This window comes from Heteronotia binoei, chromosome 2 (assembly GCF_032191835.1).
Source record: "Heteronotia binoei isolate CCM8104 ecotype False Entrance Well chromosome 2, APGP_CSIRO_Hbin_v1, whole genome shotgun sequence".
Lineage (NCBI taxonomy): Eukaryota > Metazoa > Chordata > Lepidosauria > Squamata > Gekkonidae > Heteronotia > Heteronotia binoei.
The window spans coordinates 171,647,198-171,667,723 of record NC_083224.1 but is presented as its reverse complement, the minus strand read 5'-3'; the positions used below and the strand labels follow the sequence as shown (position 1 = coordinate 171,667,723).

The window sequence follows — 20,526 nt, the reverse complement described above, 5'->3', positions numbered from 1 at the left end:
GCTCTTCCGAGACAGGCTCGGTTTATATTTTCTGAGCCACATAATCCTTGTGGATTCTTTCTGCACAAATACCCCCTCTTGGCCACTGCTTCTCAACCCCATAGGAGAAGATACAGGTACTCCATAAGGTACCCCAAAGCGTGATGGGTTAACTGCACATCATGTGTAGTTTCAAGCTAAAACTATTTAATCCCTTGTCTGTTTGCCACTGTAGGTATACATTTGCGTGTTGGTGCGGCATCTCCTTCCTAACTGATCTTGGATGCTGGTTTCTTTTAAGTTGATTTTATGCAGCTTTTGTAAGCCATGATTATCATAAGTGAAAAGACCAGGTATAAAACATTCTTAATGAATACAGTAAAGTGGTGGAACAAGACAGTTTATTTTGTTTGGCCACCCAAATGATTTGAGGTTCAGTACCCCCTAAAGGTGAGAGATGGATGGTTGATGTATCAGAGCAATGTTTCCATTGAGGGATAGGGTATTGAATTGAAAATATCACAGATTATTTTGGCTAATTGGAACTGATCACCAAAAATTTCATCTGAACCAAATACTGTATGTATCCTTTGGATAGGATACTGCATCTTTTTGCTGTTTCCCTTATTGGGCATTGAAACAAAACTTCAAGTTTAGTTTCAGATTAAATCTGAAATGGGTATAGGAATTTGGTTTCAAGGACTTTTTTTAAATGAAAAGAGTTTTGGTCACCTTGACTTGACTACCTTGGCTGAGAGGAAAACAGGATAGTAAGGCATCTTCAGCATATGAACTGGTTAGAATATTGACTTAAGGCTCTGAAGACCTGGATTCAGGTTTCTGCTCAGCCATGAAGTTTACTGTGATAGTAACTTTGAGTCTGTCATCCTGTTTTAGTTTAACTTCACGGCGCTGTTGGAAAGAAATGGAACTGATAACAGTAGATAGTATTTAGTTGACACCCAACTATTTTTCCTTTTCATCTACTCCATTTCTAGCTTTGGATGTCCTGAGTAGGTGCCTGGATAAGTAATTGGCCAGGTGACATCCAATAAACCTATAGGTCAGCCTCGATGATGGAGGGACTGTGAGTAGCTGAGTCACTGGACCATGTAGCTGCTGATTAGTGCTGAATAGAGTTGCCAACAGGCTTGGAGGAAAATGACCTGTCCCTTTGACAGAGACATAATTTGTGAAAATGGGCAGATGAAGCTTTTCATGGCACGAGGTAAGTAGCCTCACCTGGTAAATAATATCCCATTATGCCTCTGTTAAAGGGACACAGCATTTTCTTTCAGGTCTGTTGGTTACTGTAGTCCTGAACAGGATTGTAACTTGAGGATACATCTGGAACTTACATGGCAAATGGATGCTTAACTGGTATCGGTTGAGTTGGTGTGCTAGCTGCATTGTCCTCTGGGAGGAGATGTTCTGGTTAGTTATGGACTTGATTATTGTAACACATTGCATGTGGGACTTCTTTGAAAAGCATTTAAAGATTTCAGCTGTCCAAAATATGGCAGCCAGGTTTTTGCCTGGGGGTTGCAGGAGTGATTGTAATATGCCAGTATTAAAAGATCTTCGTAAATTACCAGTTTATTTCTGGCCTATTCAGGGCTCTGGTTTCAGACTGTAGAATCCCCCCCCCCCAGATTTTGGGATAATACTGCCTCCAGAACCACCTCCTTAAGATCAATCATATTTGGATCCCTTCTAGAATGTACCCATCATCTGAGTCTGAGTGGCTGCTGGGGGGGTGGGTCTCTTCTGTGATAGTGCCCTGTATAAGGAAAATTGCTTGGCATTATCTTAGTTATCATTCAAGTAGTAGTCTAAGCCCTTCTTCTTTTCTCGAATTTTTATGGTTTGTTGCTGTTAAAATTGAATTGCGTACTGGATGTTATGGGTCTGTTTGGTTTTAACTAGTTTATACATATGTGCTAATTATCTGTATTGCGATTTTAACAGTGTATGCTGACTTGAATAGCTTTTAAAAGAGAAAAAGCAGGAAATAAATACTTTTCTAAGAGGAAACGTAATTTTATGGGGAAATGAGTGATAGCTGTTGTTGGGCATGATGCAGGGGTGGCCAACAGTAGCTCTCCAGATGTTTTTTTGCCTACAACTCCCATCAGTCCCAGCCATTGGCCATGCTGGCTGGGGCTGATGGGAGTTGTAGGCAAAAAACATCTGGAGAGCTACCGTTGGCCATCCCTGGATAGAGTATTGCTTGGTAGTGATAGTACATGAATGCATCAGCTCTTCAGTCACAAATGCTTGTTGTAAGAGAATATATCTTTAAAAACCCACAAAGCTAAATATTAACTGAGGGTTTTTTAAAATATGAGTTTTTAATGTTGTGCCATACGAGATTGTATTTTTTCCAAGCTTTCTCTTGCAACCCTTAAAACTAATTCGGAAGGGATTGTTCTCATTTGTAAAAGATTACGTAGCTTGTCATCACCTGAAAGTGTAATTCAGGGGTCAGCAAACTTTTATAATTAAAGAGCCAAACTATGTCAGAATTTACAGCAAGAGGTCAACAAAGAACCAGTGTCAGAGAGTCTGTGTGCACAACTGAAAATATACAGTTTAGTGTTATTGATAATTGACATGTTGAATAATAATCCATAAAGTATCTGCAGCCCAAACACTGGATGTTGTGAGTCCTGTATCAGGAAATGACACCCACAAGGTCTAACAGTAAGGTTATTACACAGGAGCACAGAATGTATGACTGCACTGACCTAAACCTGTGCAACAGTTCACACTTGGATTATTGTTCACTGTTCCCCTCTATTATTTCCCTCTTTAAGCATCTTTGAGAAGCTGTTTAGTCCCATAAAATCTATTCCTGCTACGCCATTCACATGCTGGTTATTCTGGCCTCCCAACATATCTTAATTTAAAGATTTTATTTCCTTATTTCCTTTTTTTAAAGAGCCATTTTGAGTTCTATGTTGAGCCATTTTTGGTTCTAGAGTCATAGGTTGCAGAACACACCCGCCTCAGTCAAATTACTTTTGAGGTTTAAGTAAGTATGATGCTCAAAAATTACAGGCCTCTACTTAAGCAGATTTGTCTTCATCTTCTGTTCTGTATAAATGATTGTACTTTGGCTAGTCACTGAGAAAGACAAGAAGCTAGGTACGCATATACCACTGGTGTTCCACTCTGTCAGAGATTTCATCCAGTATTGACTGTCTTTGCAGTCAAAGGATAGAGAGGTTTGCTTCATTAAAAAATGAATGCAGACCCTTTTCAGCATCTAACAACCATCCTTAGTACCAGTTCTCCATTTGTTTGTTGTTTATCACAGATCTGGTGAATACATGCTGCATTTATTGGGCCTTTTTAGTGTGAACAGAGGCCCCAGACCAGCTGCTCATAACCTTTAATTCACTGCTGCCCGCCAAGAATACAACATTATCAGTAGCAGCATTCCAGATGAGAGAACTTTAAATGTATAAAGAGAGAATAATAATTGGATAAAAATATGGAGCAGAGGTCCATCAGTGGCGATTGGCCACAGTATATATATATATGTGTGTGTGTATACACACACATACACGCACGCATATATTGGCCACTGTGTGACACAGAGTGTTGGACTGGATGGGCCATTGGCCTGATCCAACATGGCTTCTCATATGTTCTTACAACAACCAACTCATGGCGACTCCAAGGCTATGGGATTTTCAAGCAGTACAGTTTTTTATTTGAACCTGACAGACCTTTCTGGAGACCTGTTTTGTTCCTTCTCTTTATTGCTACTAAAAAGCCCTCTAGGTTGTCTTTCTCATAGTATTTCACAAGTAGTTTCATGGATATAAGCGTGTGGTGGGGCAGGTTGCCCCATTCATATTTGCTGTATGCCACCTCTTTAAGGGAGAGAGATTTAGAATCTGGGATTTTGTCCTCCAAAATCCTTTGTCCTCTTCTACTGACTATTGCAAATGGGGAGAAGAGGGCTGCCTAAAATAGTGAAGCCATGTCTGTCCCCCAAAGTCCTGAGTGCCTCCCAAGATTTATAGCTTTACCTGCAGGGTCAAAGCCCTAGACTGATAGAGGGTTATTAAGCTGAAGCATCCAGATAATGTACATCTCTAGATTTTGCAAGCCTCATGCATGTTTTGACTACTGCTGGAGATGAAAGCAAAAATAATTGAGTTTGGGTGAAGTAACCAGTTCTTATGCTTGAAGGAGGGTGTTCTGGATGTGTTAGGCATAGCAAGAACACAGAATTTTTTAACTCTGTATTTTGTAACGTTTTGCTATTACAGGGTGGCAGATAATACTACCATCCCGTAGGGTAATAATAGAACAACTGGAAGAACCAGTTTCTGTCATTAGTCATATTCAGGAAGTGGTTCATTAACTAATTTGACAGTTCTGTCAGAATGCTTATGTAAATGTTCCAGGACAATGCCTAATTTACCCATGATTTCTTGGTCACTTCCTATGATGTAAGAGACACGATACAAAGGAGGTAGACATTCTTTCACCAAAAGGCACCTTGCATATGCCTCAGCTCTACAAGAACTAGTGCATGATAGTGGTTAAGAGTGGGCATTGTGAACTAAGAAGTCCTCAGTTCAATGACCAGAAACTCAACTGTGTGGCTTGGTTAAGCCAGAACACTTAGATGAAGTATGAGAGTATGCTGAACATATAAGTAAGGGGGTTGAGAGTGAGGATGCAGTCTCCAACGAGATCTCTTAAAAATGAAACGGGCTCTGTAGTGATCAAGAGTTGATGCTTCATTGTCCTGCGTCTCATTGGTCCGTCCCATGATTAACTGGCAGAGAATAAGAGATACAAAAATAAACATATATATGGAAAGTTGCATAATTTGTACAGCTCACAGAATTCAGCTTAGCATAGACTTGGAATTTATTTCACAGAGTGCACACAGTAAATGGCAAGCTTGCATTGGCATGCTTGTGAGAAAAATGGCATTTCAGCAGTCGGGTGTGTTCTGGATGACCACTAGTTACATGTCACTTCAGATGACTACTAGTTACATGTGGTGAATTGGAGTTTCTTTCAGATTGGTGGTGGTGGAAAGTGCCATCAAGTTGCAGCCAATTTATGGCAATCCCATAGGGTTTTCAGGACAAGAGACATTCAGAAGTAATTTACCATCGCCAGCAATCTTGAACTTCCTGAGTGATCTCCCATCTAAGTAACTAACCAGGCTGCTTAACTTCCAAGATCTGACAAGATTGGGCTAGCCTGGGCCATCCAGGTCAGGGCTTTTTGAAGTTATTAAGTAGGAAAGCATTGCAAAAAAATATTTCTCCCTTTCAGGCCACAAATAAGTAAAAGTTATTTTAGTGGGCTGTAAATATGTTGGTGGGCTAATCTGTGAAACAGACTTGCTTGTGTTTATTAGACTCTTGAGGAGCAGTTGATGTTTGCTCCAGGTTGGAGTGGCATGCATGGTTCCAGCATTTCTCAAGCATTATGTACAGATAGTTTCTTATGGAAGGGATTATTCGCATCGTGCACTTTACCTTCAGTGATTTTGTATATAAGTTTCTACTGCTCTGATGTTAGAGAAGAGTTCTCAAGGATGTTACTTGGAAGTCCAAGCCAAACTCTCTGTGATTCAAAAAGTACAACCCGCAAGCTCAAACTGCGAGTTGAACAAGCTTTGTGAAAGATTCTTTGATTTATTAGATGCAAGCTGTACCCAGCATCAGCAGACTTGGTGGTAAACTTTTTCTGGATTGTGTTCTTAACAAAGAATGAATTCTTTTGTAGTGTCTTTTTGTCTTACCCTTCCTTCCAAGGAGGTCAGAGCAGCATACATGAAGATGGGCAGGAAATAATAGATCGAAGATGCCGCTTTATTACTTGAAGCCTTTTTTTCATGCCTTCGCTAGCCTTTCGTGGGGGAAAGGGAGGGCAGAAGATGCAAACAACAACAACAAAACCACGGAGGAGAAGCCTCAAGCTGGTGGTGAAGTAGAAGGCTTTCTCTGGCAGTGCTAAATTCTTGATAAATGCCCAATAATTCAGTTAAATCTTCCTTTGGAGATAATAATGCTGTCCATTTTGCTGTTGTTGGCTTTGCTGTATGGAAAGGGACATGTTGCTTATTTAGAGAGGAACATGTTACTTCTTCAGTTACTTGTTAGACATTCACATTGAGCATTTTGTATCCTTAATAAATAAAATTGAAAAGTTCTATCACAACATATACCTTATTGTTTGTTACCATGGTAGTAAATCAGTGAGTTTGAAGCATGGGGATTAAATGACTTGACCAAACTAGGCCAAACTCAAAAGTGGAATGGAGGTCAGTATTCCAAGTACTCTGTTATGACCGTTAGATTGAGTGCGCCTTAATCTCGTAGGTAAATCCCCTTTAAAACAGTCTTAATATACTCAGTACTGAAATGCATGCTAACTGTTTTGTTTCTTCTTTCTCTTTACTTTTCCCAGGTTATATTTCACACTATGTGCTGACTGTCTGTACTTACAGAAGATATTTAAAAACAATTTTTTCCAAAATTTTTTGATTCCAGTGGAATCTGCGCTTTAGATTTTGTCTTGTGAATTAACACCTGAAGCAATGCCTGTACAAGCTCCACAATGGACGGATTTTCTCTCCTGCCCTATTTGCACACAAACCTTCGACGAAACAATCCGGAAGCCCATCAGCCTGGGCTGTGGCCACACAGTCTGCAAGATGTGCCTGAACAAGCTCCATCGGAAGGCATGCCCCTTTGACCAGACCACCATTAACACAGATATTGAGCTTCTTCCTGTGAACTCTGCTCTGTTGCAGCTTGTGGGGGCTCAGGTAAAGTCGCCTTCATTTGGGTCAATTTATTCTTTGACCCCGCTTGTTTTTTCCACAGCTATTTTATTGAGAGTGGGGTATATGCATGCACATAATGATGCAAAGGAAATACCCAGTTGTAGTCAGCTTCAGATTTAAATAGTACGTAGTTCTGGATTTATGCCTTATGTGGTTGACTGAATGGCCTTGATCATGTTCAGTAAAGACATGTATAAACACTGATTTATACATTTTCCCTCAGGTTTAAAAAATATTCATATCCTGCTTTTTTCCCTGCTGGAGACCCAAAGTGGCTAGAGAGAAAGAGTGAAAGAAAGAGAGAAAGAAGGAAAGAAAGAAAGAGAGAAAGAACACAGCCAGTGAGCCAGCAACAGTAAAATCCAGTAGAACTCTAGGGTTGGTCTGGGATCCAGCTGGGCTGGTGTATTCTAGGCACAGGCCCTTACTGGAAGGTTCAGGCCCTTGGCTATACCCAGCCTTTAGTACCTGAAATAGGAAGTGAAGCAGAAGCTCAACTTCATCTTCTGCAGCTGGCAGACATGTTCCTAATATTCCCCTCCCTCATGTTTTGGAGAGGAAATAGTGAATTGTTTAACAGATTGTTGTTTATCTTCACTAAGTCTGTTGAATCCTTGCCCAGAAAGGGTAGGATGTTGTATAAGAAACTAATAACTTGAAAATATTTTAAGGCAGTTAAAGATGACTTTTAAAAAACTCTACAGCCTTGACTGTTGATGAAAACAGACTTCGGTGTATTCACAGTAGCACAAGCCTATGTTACGAACATTTTTGAGATCAGTTTTTCCTTCATTTCAGTATTAGGGTGTTTAAATATGTAAAAAGGTCTGACGGCAGCACATTCTGAATAAATGCTCAGTCACTTGCTCTGTGGAATTAAGAGTTGCCAGCTGGCCTGGAGAAAAATGTCCAGTCCCTTTAATAGGTTAATGGGATGTTATTTACCAGATGATGTGACTTACCTGCATGCCAGGAAAAGCTTATTCTCCCCATTACCACACATTAAACCTCTATTAAAGAGACAACACATTTACTCCAGGCCAGTTGGTAGCCCTTTGGTGAATAGCTGGAGATTAAAGGGCTTATTTAAAGAATACTTTCGGCTATGTGTAAGTAACAATGTGTAATGAAAACGTTTTCTGAATAAATACTTAGTCAGTTGTATGTGCGGTGTTGTAGTAATTCACTTCATCCTTTCATAGGTGCCAGAACAACAGCCAGTACCTCTGTGCAGCGGTGCTGAGAATACCAAGCATTATGAGGAGGCCAAGAAATGTGTGGAAGAACTAGCCTTGTACCTTAAACCACTCAGCAGTGCTAGAGGTGAGTCAGTGGTCTACTTAGCGTTTCTATAGAAAGTGAAAGCTCCAAAGCAGCAGCTGTCCCTAAAAACTTCATTCATGCCATAGCACCCATAACTGAGAAAACAGTATGCTTTGAGTGCTGAAGCAAGTAACAAAGAAAGTAGAACTCTTCTCCACCTGTTTTCTCTCGTTCTTGCAAATAAAATCATAGCACTTGCTATCCTACCTTGTGTTTTTTTTAAGTAGCCAACTTGCCTTCACAATACTTAGTTATGCAAACTTAGGCATCAGTGACCTAAAGAAAGAAAACGGGGAACTGAGTCCTTTCCAGTGTTGAGAGGTTTCTTGGTCATCTGGAGGAGACCATGACCATGGGCTACTCAGCAGAATGGTTGTTTGCATGTTTTAGACTCAGTGATTTGGATATTGCCAGGACAGAGTGATGGCAGGCTATTTCAGGCAGTCAGCGCTTATGGGAATTGGTGTGTAATCTTGTTTTGGAATGGTGTATCAAGCTTTGCTTGGACAAATTATATTGCACAAGTTTTTTGTTTGTTTTTGTTACTAGGCAGTTACAGTATAATCACTGCACATGCTCCTTACTAACACTAACATCCTTCTTACTGATATGTAAACCAACTAATACTTGATGGCATGAACATCTTTAATTTCTCCAAGCTTTTGTCAATAGTAGCCTGGTTTTTTTTTTAAGGGGGGCTTTTCATTTCCTAGCCTTCTGTGTCTGCTTTGCATGTCTTATGTGCTTTAGATTGTCAACTTTCAAGCAGGATTGTGTGAGGGTGTCTGCTTGTAGCCAGTGTTGTAATAATTGAAGTCCCATGAGTGTACATTTTCTGCCTTCAGTCTCCTTTATATTATTTAACTCTCTTTGTTCAGTGAATTTATATGCTGCTTTGAGAACTTTTGCTCCAAAGTGGTTTATAAATTTTGCCACTTTATACATAGTTGTTGCAGCTAGGTCTCCTGAAGAGAGTGATGTGGATCTATTTATCAGCAATCATTCCTTTTCAGCATGGCACCAAACACAGAAGTGACACATATTAGGCTTTTGTCTACAAAAAAAGAGTATGCTCACTGTCATTGATTTTTCTGAAGCTACATTGCCTAAGCTGGAGTGTCAAACATGTGGCCTGGGGGCCAAATTAGGCCCCCGGAGGGTTCCTATCAGGCCCATGAGCAACTCATTGTTGTCTGCTTCCTTCTTCCTCTCTTACTTCCTTCTGCATCACAACTTGCTTTGCCAGGCATGTTCAATCACACAGGAGCTACAGAGCAAAGCTCTTCCCTTGAGGAGGAAGTGGGGGGAAGAAGAGCTAGCTTTGCCAGGCTCTTTCAGTTGCACAGCAGAGCTACTGAGCCAAGACTCTCTTCCTTCTGTTGGCTGGAGCTCAACAAGCCAGTGTTAGGCTGAGTGTGTGTGTTCGTGTTCTTTATAAAGTTTATATCTCCCCTTCGCAGCATTACATTTTATGACACACATGGCCCGTCCTGACAAGGTGACGATCTGGCCCTCATAACAAATGAGTTCGACACCCCTGGCCTAACTAAGCTTTCTGACAAAGGGAGTTTTGACTTTCAAAAGCATCTATCTGGAAATTTTGGCGCTTTTTAAAGTGCCACTGGGCTTGAATCTTGTTATTCATGAAACTGCTAACCAAGATCTAGTCTTAGTGATTGAGTAGTCTGCCGCTAAACTAAGCTGGATAGGACAACTTGGAAGGCTGCAGCGGGGATGCATGACATTAATTCTCCTCTTTTCAAATGAGTATACCCAGTGCCAAATGTGGAAATACCAAAGCCACTGGAGATTTTAAAAATTCATCCTTATATGAACTGGCAGTTCTGAGGAGTGTTTTTTTTTCTTTAAGTTACTTGCTTCAGTGAGACCCATCCCAGTGACAGTTTTTTGTGCCCTTGAGAACAGTTCTTTCTTGATTGTGATTTTTCTCAGCGAGTGGCAGCATGCAAACTGTATATTTAATTGTGCTCCTGTTCTTGGAAATGAGGTGTGGTGAAATGGCTCTACATCTAGTAATGATTCCTGATTACCAGGTCATGAATATAAATAGCAGCAGAGGTTATTTGATCACCAGTTTAGGGAGTGCTTGGTTGATTATATGGGTGAGTTTTATTTATGATTCAACTCAAATCAGCATAAATGGTTCAAAAGAAAATAACATTCTGTTTAAGTGATGCGTGGTCATGTTAAAGGAGAAGGATGGAGCATTTTGTCATACCAAATCGTTATGATTCTAAAGTAATACGTTTTTCCTTGAAGGGACTGTTTTGTACATACACATTTTCTGACTATATTTAAAATCGGTAATGATTTTCTATTAAAAACCTGTGACAGTTATTCAGAGGTATCTTTTTAATAGACCATATAAATGTTTCTGCCATACTTAGTGCCATTCAGCTTCCTTTGTGGTTGTTTTCTTTTGCATTTGTCCTGAGGCAACTTCTTGATGTGTGCGTGTGTGTGTGTGTTTAGCACAAGTCGCAGAGTAATCAGAATACCACTTGAGAAGATTTAAAGGCTTGTACTGTAGATGCTGACTGAGTCACAACTGCAGTATTCTTATCCTTAATGAATCAAAAGTATGTCCTTAGGGAACAAACATCTTTCAAGTCATAACTCTTAAGGACGGACTGCCTTTCCACTAAGCTCACCAAAGGAGACTATGGGCAAACTCCCTTTAGCCCTTTTAAAAATAACTCTCTTGTTTTTCTCTTTGCAAAGGTGTTGGGCTGAACAGCACCACCCAGAGTGTTCTCAGTCGCCCTATGCAGCGGAAGCTGGTGACCTTAGTCCACTGCCAGCTGGTGGAGGAAGAAGGGCGGATCAGGGCTATGCGTGCTGCGCGATCGCTAGGAGAAAGAACGGTCACAGAGCTCATCCTTCAGCACCAGAACCCCCAGCAACTCTCCTCCAACCTTTGGGCTGCAGTGAGGGCCAGAGGCTGTCAGTTCCTTGGACCTGGTGTGTACCAGTCAAGCCATGCCTGTTTGATGCGGTAACTAGAACGAAGAGAAGCAGGGTTCACAAGTTGTTTATAGGGCTGTGGGAGCAACTGTGTCATGAAAGCACTACATTTATATAGAGAGCCATTTTTGTGTAGTGGTTAAGTGTGCGGACTCTTCTCTGGGAGTAGCAGGTTTGATTCCCCACTTCTCCACTTGCAGCTGCTGGAATGGCCTTGGGTCAGCCATAGCTATCGCAGAGCTGTCCTTGAAAGGGCAGCTTCTGGGAGAGCTCTCTCAGTTCCACCCACTTCACAGGGTGTCTGTTGTGGAGGAGGAGGAAGGTAAAGGAGATTGTAAACTACTCTGAGATAAATCCAAGATCAACTTTTTCTTTGATGTTGATGCTCCAGTGATGGCCAAAGCAGCTTATGATATCTTCGTAACAACCCTGTGCAGTGGTTTAGGCTGAGAGAATGTGACTGACTCTAGATCAGTGGTCCTCAGCCTTTTTTGTCCTAGGGACTGGCCCCACTGCACACAGATCCCGGGGCACATGCAAATGAGATACGCTACTGAGCTCCTGCACCTTTTTTCTACAAAATGACCCCTGGTGGGCACCATTGTAATTCTGACATGGGGTGATGGATATAGCCATAAAATGGTGGATGAGTCACAGAATTGCTGCCTTTAGTCACCTTGTGAAGATCTTTATGCTGTGGTGGCAGCTGCTGCCAAAGCAACGTTTTTTAAAAAGCTGCACAGCTAATTATATCTCCAACAGCCAGTCAGATGCTCTGCTAGGCAAAGGCTGCACCTGGCTTCACCCACTTTCTAAAAATACTTGGCAGTGTCAGAAAAGGCATTGGCAAGTGCCACAGTGCCCACAGGCACCACAGTGGGGACACCAATCTATTGTAAAAAATACAGCTGTGACCTGATCTGGTCAGTAGCAAGACTGGTTATCTAAAGCAGGGAATCCTAGGACAGAGTTCAAGAAAGGTGAATACACAGGCTGTGCTTCAGCGCTCTCTTTCAAGGCAAGCCTCAGGTTTTACACTGGATTGAATGGTTGCCAACAGCCTTCCTGGACAGGCTGTTTTGCTTCTTTTATGTCCTCTCTGCAGGTTCCTCCAGACTTGCTTGTTTTGGTGATATTCTGATCAATTTCAGGGTTCTCTTTACCACATTTTTAAGTGTTGTGTGGGTTGCTATATATTTATTTACTTCCTTATTTCATTTGTATTGGACTTTCTTGCTAAGGCTCAAGGTAAATGTTGGATAATTTTAATTATGTCTACTATGTAGTTAACTACAATTGACAAAATGCATAAAGCAACCCCTCCAAAAACATTTTTTTTTCAAAAATTAATCTTTTATGCACTCAGAAAAATACATGGTTCTGTTGCAGATAGGCAGAATTTCAGACATCTAAATGTGGAATTCCAAAACCAAACAACTTTGACAAAACAAAGGGTTAAGGAACTTTGGTGTTCATGTATGCTGTGAAAATTACAATTTTTAATTAAGGTTACAATTTTTAGTTAAGGCTAGGGAGAGCCAGTTTGATGTAGTGCTTAAGTGTGCGGACTCTTATCTGAGAGAACCAGGTTTGATTCCCCACTCTTCCACTTGCAGCTGCTGGAATGGCCTTGGGTCAGCATGCTCTTGCAGGAGTTGTCCTTGAAAGGGCAGCTGCTGTAAAAGCTCAGCCCCACCTACCTCACAGAATCTGTAGTGGGAGGGAAGGTAAAGGAGATTGTGACCACTCTGAGATTCAGAGTATAGGGCGGGATATAAATCCAATATCATCATCTTCTTTTACCATCTTAACTTCTGCCCCATCTGAGCAATAGACACTGACTAAATGACATTTCATGCTTGCTCCAAATTTGGCCACCAGGCACTTATACTTTCTTTGCTCTTTCAAATTTTGTATCTTTGTTGGTACTGCTGTTAGTTTATTTACTACTTATTTACTATTTATTTACTATTTATTACTGCGATTCCATATTATTTGGTTCAGTACATAACCACATTATTATTTAAAGGTGATACAGCACTGATGCTGTATTCATTATTGAGTCCATGTCACAGAAGAAAAGAAAAGAGAAAGCATAGCAACTTGGGGTTTAAATTGTAAGAAAGCAAGAAACATCACTGAATTTTTTCTCATGAAGTGAAGAAATAATAGTAAACTTAAACAGGTCTACTAAGATTCCTACTCCAATCTATTCCACAGAGTTTACTTAGTATAGCACTGTCAGAGGGCAGTTTTAACATAAAGCTTCCATAAATTTTGTAATATGAGTGAATTAAAGTGCCTCAACTCTGTTCTTATTAAACTTTTTAATGTCCTTTTTTGTAAAATGAAGAAATTCACTGGATTACACAAAGCCCATGCTGGGAAGTGGCAATCATCTAAAATGTAACACTTCACAGTTACTTCTGTGTGTTAAAAAAAGTGTGAAATACTTTAATTTCTGATTTCATTTTGCATATGAGCAGAATGATGCTTTTCTACAGCATAAAGAAGCAAAAAATAAATATAAACCCCTTCCAAACTTACCTCTGCTATGCCAAAAACAGTAAATATCTATTCCATATGAGATTTCAGCAGTTGGAATTTTTGGGGGGCAGGAGGAAGTGTTCAAGGAAGGTAAATGCATTTTTGAAGAAGAGACATGAAACGATAACATCTCTCAAAACAGGCCAAAGATTATCAGCAGTTTTTCATCGTCAGATTCTTTAGGTTCAGTAGATAGCACAATTGCCTAAAACCCAGGAAGGATGTTCGCAATGGCAACTCTTGTGGGAAGTTATCCCACAAGGGACACTACAGAAAAGATCTACATCTTTTTGCCAATGGCGTTGCATGGATAAATAGATAAGACAGATGCTTGATTATTTTATGTTACTAGCAAGAACTTCCAGCATATTTTCAGACTGTTTTCTGCAACTGTACCTAAATGCAATAAACATAGCAACAAGTCAACAACTGATCAGTGCAAAGGTAGATCTGTTGTACAGAATAACATTTGAAGATTTTAACACATTTTGAGCTGTATGCAGCTCTTCATTCGTAAAAATTGCATCAGTCCTTTGCAAATTTTAGTCTTATATTTCATGCCTTATTTAAATAGCTGTATTCAGAGTAAAATGCCCTAACACAAAACAAAAACAAAACCAAGCAGATCTGCATTTAAGTGTACTTCAAAATTACTTTTATGTATCAGACTGAAAGAAGGTACTGTAATTTCTCCCAGTGAAAAACTAGCTGCAGCTTGAAATGCCCAGGACTTCTTAAAGAATAACATTACATCTTCTTTTGTGTTCAGTTTTTGACAGTGGGGTTATTTTTTTTAACGTTGTCGATGGCAAACTTGGTTAAATTAAAATAACATTGTCAGACTTTATGATTAAGCAGCTGAATTATACAGGAAATGTCATATATCCATAGAATTACATGGTACCACAAATACGCTTCTAGAAACTCTAGCATAATTATTAAACTTCATGAGTAGTTTGAAATATAGAAAGAATGAGCAAGTGTATAAGTGTTCTTAGTTTGTTTTGTCATTGTACCCTGAATTTTCCAGCCATGCAAGAGGAAGCTCTCAAGTTGGTTCTTTTGGCTTTGGAGGATGGATCTGCTTTGTCACGGAAGGTCTTGGTTCTCTTCGTGGTACAGAGGTTGGAGCCACGTTTTCCTCAGGCTTCAAAAACCAGCATTGGGCATGTTGTCCAGCTCCTTTACAGAGCCTCTTGTTTCAAGGTACTGAGCAGGCTGTGCTGGTGAGGGTTGCAGTCATTGTAATATTAGATGTTCAGTTGTTCCTGGAATGAAAGACTTCTTATATGCTTATATGTTTGTTTTTTTGAGTTTTCCAAGTTGCAGCCATTTATAAAGCCACTTTTCCCACGAATATATCTTACACAAATGATTTGGAGAATCCCTTCACGGAATCCAGGGTACAGCATGAAGGCAATTTCAGATGGATCCTGTGTTGTACCTGCATTCTGTGAATCTGCCCCAAATCTTCAGATACATTTTCACTTGCAAGTGCCATTGTGTAGCAGAAACACAGTAAATAAATATGAGTCTGCATTTGCGAAATTCAAGGCTGCACAATTTCCTTTGGGTCAGGAAGAGTTTTCATTGGTCAGCCATTTGAGGTCTTCTCACAAAGCTGTTCGTGTTCTAGGGCATAAGATGGTAGGGGCAGCTGAAAAATGGCCCATGACTCAGTATTTTTTTTAAATCAAAAAGCTTCAGTTTACTCCCTGTCATCTCCAGCTGAAAAAATCTTGACTAAAAGATCACTTCCTGAGACCTTAGCAAGCTGCTTGCAAGTGCTGAGTTAGATTAACCAAAGTCAGCATAGATAAACCTGACTCAGCATAGATGACCCAAAGACTTATTCAGCAGTCTTTGTAGGCTTTGCACTTCCCTCTTGGTTTTCATCAGCAGAGCCTCTCAAAGTACAACACTCTTTCCTCGTCTATCAGTAAAGAAATGCAGAATTTATACATACTTCACCTGATGATGAAGAAGCCATTCCCACTTCCCATGCAGATAGAAATAAATATTCTTACACGATAATATTGTGCTGTCCGTGAATCTTGACATATCACAATACCCTAGGGTCAGGGTAAAAGAACTGGGAAAAATCTTACTTTGAGTTGGCTAGGTTTGACTTTGTGTATTGTCTCCCATGGTCCAGCTGAGCCTGAACATGGCCCTGTTTTCTTCACCAGGTAACCAAACGCGATGAAGACTCCTCCCTGATGCAGCTGAAGGAGGAGTTCCGAACGTATGAAGCTCTGAGGCGGGAGCACGATTCCCAGATAGTGCAAATTGCGATGGAGGCTGGTTTGCGCATCGCCCCAGATCAGTGGTCCTCATTATTATACGGTGATCAGTCCCACAAATCCCATATGCAGTCCATCATTGACAAGGTAAAGTATCTGTAAACTGATCTATTTTCTTTACTTTTCCTCTGTAATTTTGTTGCCTTTTCTTTTTGGCTGTCAAACCACAGCTGACTTATGGTGACCCTGTGGGGTTTTCAAGACAAGAGATATTCAGAGGTGGCTTGCCATTGTTTCCTTCTGTGTAGTGACCCTGGACTTCCTTGATGGTCTCCCTTCCAAATACTAATCAAGGTCAACCCTGCTTAGATGCAAAGATTTGACCAAATAAGGCATCCAGGTCAGGGCTGCCATTATTAGCTGTAAACAAATGCCTTTATTCATTCCCGACCTATTTCTCATTTGCATGTTCCTAAACAACATCCCTTGGCTGTTTTCCAGAGTATTAGCTACATATAATAAATATGTGCTTAAATATATGCTATTCATGTCTACCATATATACAGGAATTATCATTTTTTAATTCTGTAAGAGTTAATTAATTTTTTAAAATTCTGTAATCACACCTTCATATTACATATTTTGATGGGCTGAAATCTTGTCTTACAAAGGATATCACTCATTCCCAAAGGGAGAACATTTCATAGGAGTTTGGTTTTTTTCCAGTGATCTCCAGAATTTCAGTTTTTTTTCCATCACAAAATTTGATAAAAGTCTTGGGGAAGCTGTTTCACCACCTTCACCCTGGCACTCACATTTTTATTTTAAATTCTGTAGTAGTAAAGGCCTTCTTCCTTAAACTCACCATTCTACTTGGGTGTTAAGATTCCTAAACTAGCAGGTCCTGATTTCTTTTTTCACAGCTGATACAGAAGATTATACTTCATGCCCCACCTTTCAACCTTGGCATCATGCTAGCAAATTAAACTTTGCATGTAACGGCTGTATTGGGCTAAGGGAGGGGGAAAGAAAGGAAGTGATGTATTGCTAGCACCATTGTTACGTACCATTTTTCTTTTCCTTCCTGTCTTCTCATAAGAACTCTGCTCTCTTCAGCATCTAGTACAGCCTTAGTGCAATATGTTTCTTGGATATGCAATTAATGAATGCCTTCGAGGAGTACCAGTGTGTGGTTTGCCACTGGGAGTGGCAAGGAGTGCCAAATGATAGAACACAGGGTGCTTCTTAAATAGAGAGGAGAAATTACTTCATTTCAGGGTGCACAATTGGACTGCAATTGAAACAAGGCATTTGGACATGCTCCTTTAGATGCAATCAGCTGATAGCGATTTCCAGAAGACAGAAAGCCCTAATTATTATGTTGTTATTGTTCTAAGTTGCAGACCCCAGCCTCCTTTGCACAGAGTGTTCAGGAGCTAACCATTGCTCTCCAGCGGACTGGAGACCCTGCCAATCTGAATAGGCTTCGACCTCATCTTGAACTCCTAGCAAATATCGATCCAAGTCCAGGTAATTGTAAAATATGAATACCACTATATGCATGTTCTCGCTTTCTCTCTCTTACCTAGAGCTGTTAGACCAAAGTAGACCAAACAAACTGGAAAGCATCGACAGGGTAAACAAAACAGTAACTTCTGTGGCAGGTAATCCTCTGGAGAAGCTTCTCAGAGTAGATATCACAGAAGCAGAAAGCCTTCTTGAAGGAAGGAAAAATTGTGTGCAGAAAGGTACATTTAGGCAGTAGTGATTTTTGGAAATGGTCAGTTTCCAAGATCTGATGAGATCCGGCTAGTTTGCGCAACCCAGGTCAAAGCCTAGTATGACTTAGGGAATTTTAGTTCTTTAGGAGTTCTTTGCTACAGGATGGAAATTTAACTTCTCTGTTTTTTGTGAATGCTTTAGATGCCCCACCACCCACATGGGAACAACTTGAAAACGGGCTTGTCGCTGTGCGGACTGTGGTACATGGCCTGGTTGATTACATCCAGAATCACAGCAAAAAAGGAGCAGACCAACAGCAGGTACAGAGCAGTGCAGGACTTTTTTGCAGTGGGAAGGGATTCTTTGTCCTGATGGATCATTCCACATTTTTAATACAAGGATTGAATCTCTCCAGGTGTGTGAAAGATGAAATGCAGACTAGTCATCTGCAGAAACTACTTTGTGTTGCAAGAGTTCATTTGGAGCAATAGAAAGAGACAGACTGTAGGGAAACAGAAGGGAACTTCCCCATGCCGCTACCACTGCCCCATCCCAGAAAAAAGGCAACACAACAAAGCACTGCACAGTGGGGTTTTGTGGGGATGATACTTTTTCAGGGACATGACAGGGAAAAACACTAATTGTAGTGAATGACCTGGATTCAGTGGAGCATTTCCCTGGTCAGAAGGATTTCCGCCGGCAGAGGTGACTTTATTGCCTTTCCTCTCCCCACTGTGAGCCGAAATGTCTCCCCCCCCTCCCCCACCGCTGATCCTGGAGGAATAGGTCCACCAGAAACAGGGTTTCAGGAGGCATTTTGGCTGCAGCAAGGAGGGATGGGAAGCAGAAAAGTTGCATTCTATGACCAAAACTCTTTCCACTCATGGAAATACTACACTGAATGCAAGCAAACGACAACTACATCAAATATTAGAACCACTATCAGGTCTCTGAAGAGACTATCTGATGATAGGAATAGAAAAGGGTATGATTCTATTAAAAAACACAATAGACAGTGTTTTGGAATGCCCAGTTCAAAGTTGGAGAGATAAATTGGGTAATACACATTATAAGCTTTAAGACCTACCAGGTTCAGAGGTGGTTTGCCATTGTATTTATATGAGAAGACAGCTAGAAAACTACAGTGTGTTTTTCATAAATCTTTGTATATAGCAGAGATAGAGTACAGCTGCTGACTGAAAGAAATGTTTGATTCCAGAAACCTTATAAATGTTTAACTAGACTTTGAAAACGTGAGTGAAATGATGATTGCCAGTCGCTTTCAAGTTAGAGAAGGAGCCTGAGAAATGTACACAGAATTGCGCTGTTTTATTGGGATGCAGTTTGATCATAATTAGAGATAATCAGGTTGAATCCAGAGGTGGTTGTCTGCTCCAGGCAGGAGATTTTGCTGATTCCATCCTTCTTCTCAATACCTCATCTTCATCTTGTACATTATTCCTGAAGGTTCCTTGTCCACCAGAAGCATTTCAGGGAGCTGTGTGGGCTGCAGTTGGGGGTTTGAGGTGGGGGGTTGGGAAAGTTCCAGTCTGCTGGGCAGCAAAGCCATCTGTTGGCAGAAAGCACCTCTGTGACTTGTATATGAGTGCTGTGTATGAAAATGCAATAAAGGAAAAATAGGCTTAGTTCAGACAGGGCAGCCAAATTGTGGCTTGGCTATAAGGAACATGCTGTGGCATGGTTTGCATGGTGTGATGAGGATGTGGATGAAATAGTTTAGCTTCACATGTTGATTTCAGGCCCAGTCAAGATGCATGTTTTCTTTGTAAAAAGAAAGGCCTAGCAGTGTTTTTTTTGTGCTGTGTCATATTTAGCAACTTTTTGCTAAAGGAGAGAAATAGAAAATCCTTTAAGTAACAGTTGAATTTATTATTGTTGTTGCTGTTGCTGACATTTCTGTGCTGCCTTTCCACACAAATAGGGTCATCTGGGCAAACATCAAACAATAAAACATTTCAACATTAAAATGACATTTTAAATAAGTCTGTAAAACATGTAAACCAGGGATCCTGCAGGCTCATTTGGAATTCTGACACAGCATAGTGGGCGGCCAAGCCACAAAATGGCTGCAGAACAAGGCAGAGCCAGCCACAAAAATGGCTGCTGCAGCTTACCTTCAATCACACAGTAAAGATCATTGTGCTGTGGTGGCAGCTGCTGTCCTAGCGGCATTTTTTAAAATCTGCACAGCCAATTATATACCCAGTGGCCAGTTAGAAGCCTTGGTGGTGAAAGCCCCACCCAAATTCTAAAAAACACTTGGTGAGTGCCAGGAAAAATGTTGGCAGGCACCATGCTGGGGACTCCTGATCAATGCTCCCTCTAAGCTGTGGAGTCTTGTGAGCAAAAATTCTACTTTGTGAGCTACTGGCAGTAAAGTTGTGAGTGAGCAGTTTGGCTGCTGCATAAATTAGTTTGCTCTGGGACCATCCTTCCTGAGGTAAGACAAAAATGTGTGAGCCAGAGGCTAAAAAACTGTCAGCTCACACTAACTCAGTTGAGAGGGAACTCTGCTCCTGATAGAAATACACAAGGCTTTTTTTATACCAGGAACTCCTTTGCATATTAGACCACACATCCCTGGTGTAGCCAGTCCTCCTGGAGCTTACAGTAGGCCCTGTAATTATGTATTTATTTATTTAATTTTTATCGCACCCTCCCCACCAAGGCAGGCTCAGGGCGGCTCATTTTTGGTTTCCATTTTTTTTTACAGTTTATTTGATCTTGCAGCTTCGGTTTTTAAGTAACAAGAGCCCTGTAAGCACCTGGAGGATTGGCTACATCAGGGGTTTGTGGCCTAATATGCAAATGAGTCCCTGCTACCAAAAAAGCCTTGGAATCACACATTTTTTATATCTGTAACTTTAAGAAGGCAAT

General features: G+C 40.7%; 1 protein-coding gene across 2 annotated transcripts in view; it reads left to right on the top strand.

Annotated features, from left to right (window-relative positions):
* The window catches only part of RC3H1 (ring finger and CCCH-type domains 1), a 69,445-nt gene that overhangs the window by 25,757 nt on the left and 23,162 nt on the right, over window positions 1-20,526 (top strand). For both annotated transcript variants that reach the window (XM_060232462.1, XM_060232463.1), the window contains exons 2-8: window positions 6,430-6,790; window positions 8,011-8,131; window positions 10,874-11,113; window positions 14,694-14,869; window positions 15,853-16,053; window positions 17,304-17,436; window positions 17,830-17,948. In XM_060232462.1, the coding sequence (XP_060088445.1) occupies window positions 6,560-6,790; window positions 8,011-8,131; window positions 10,874-11,113; window positions 14,694-14,869; window positions 15,853-16,053; window positions 17,304-17,436; window positions 17,830-17,948 (1,221 nt within the window). In that variant the 5' untranslated portion in view covers window positions 6,430-6,559. The remainder of the gene's footprint in view (window positions 1-6,429; window positions 6,791-8,010; window positions 8,132-10,873; window positions 11,114-14,693; window positions 14,870-15,852; window positions 16,054-17,303; window positions 17,437-17,829; window positions 17,949-20,526) is intronic.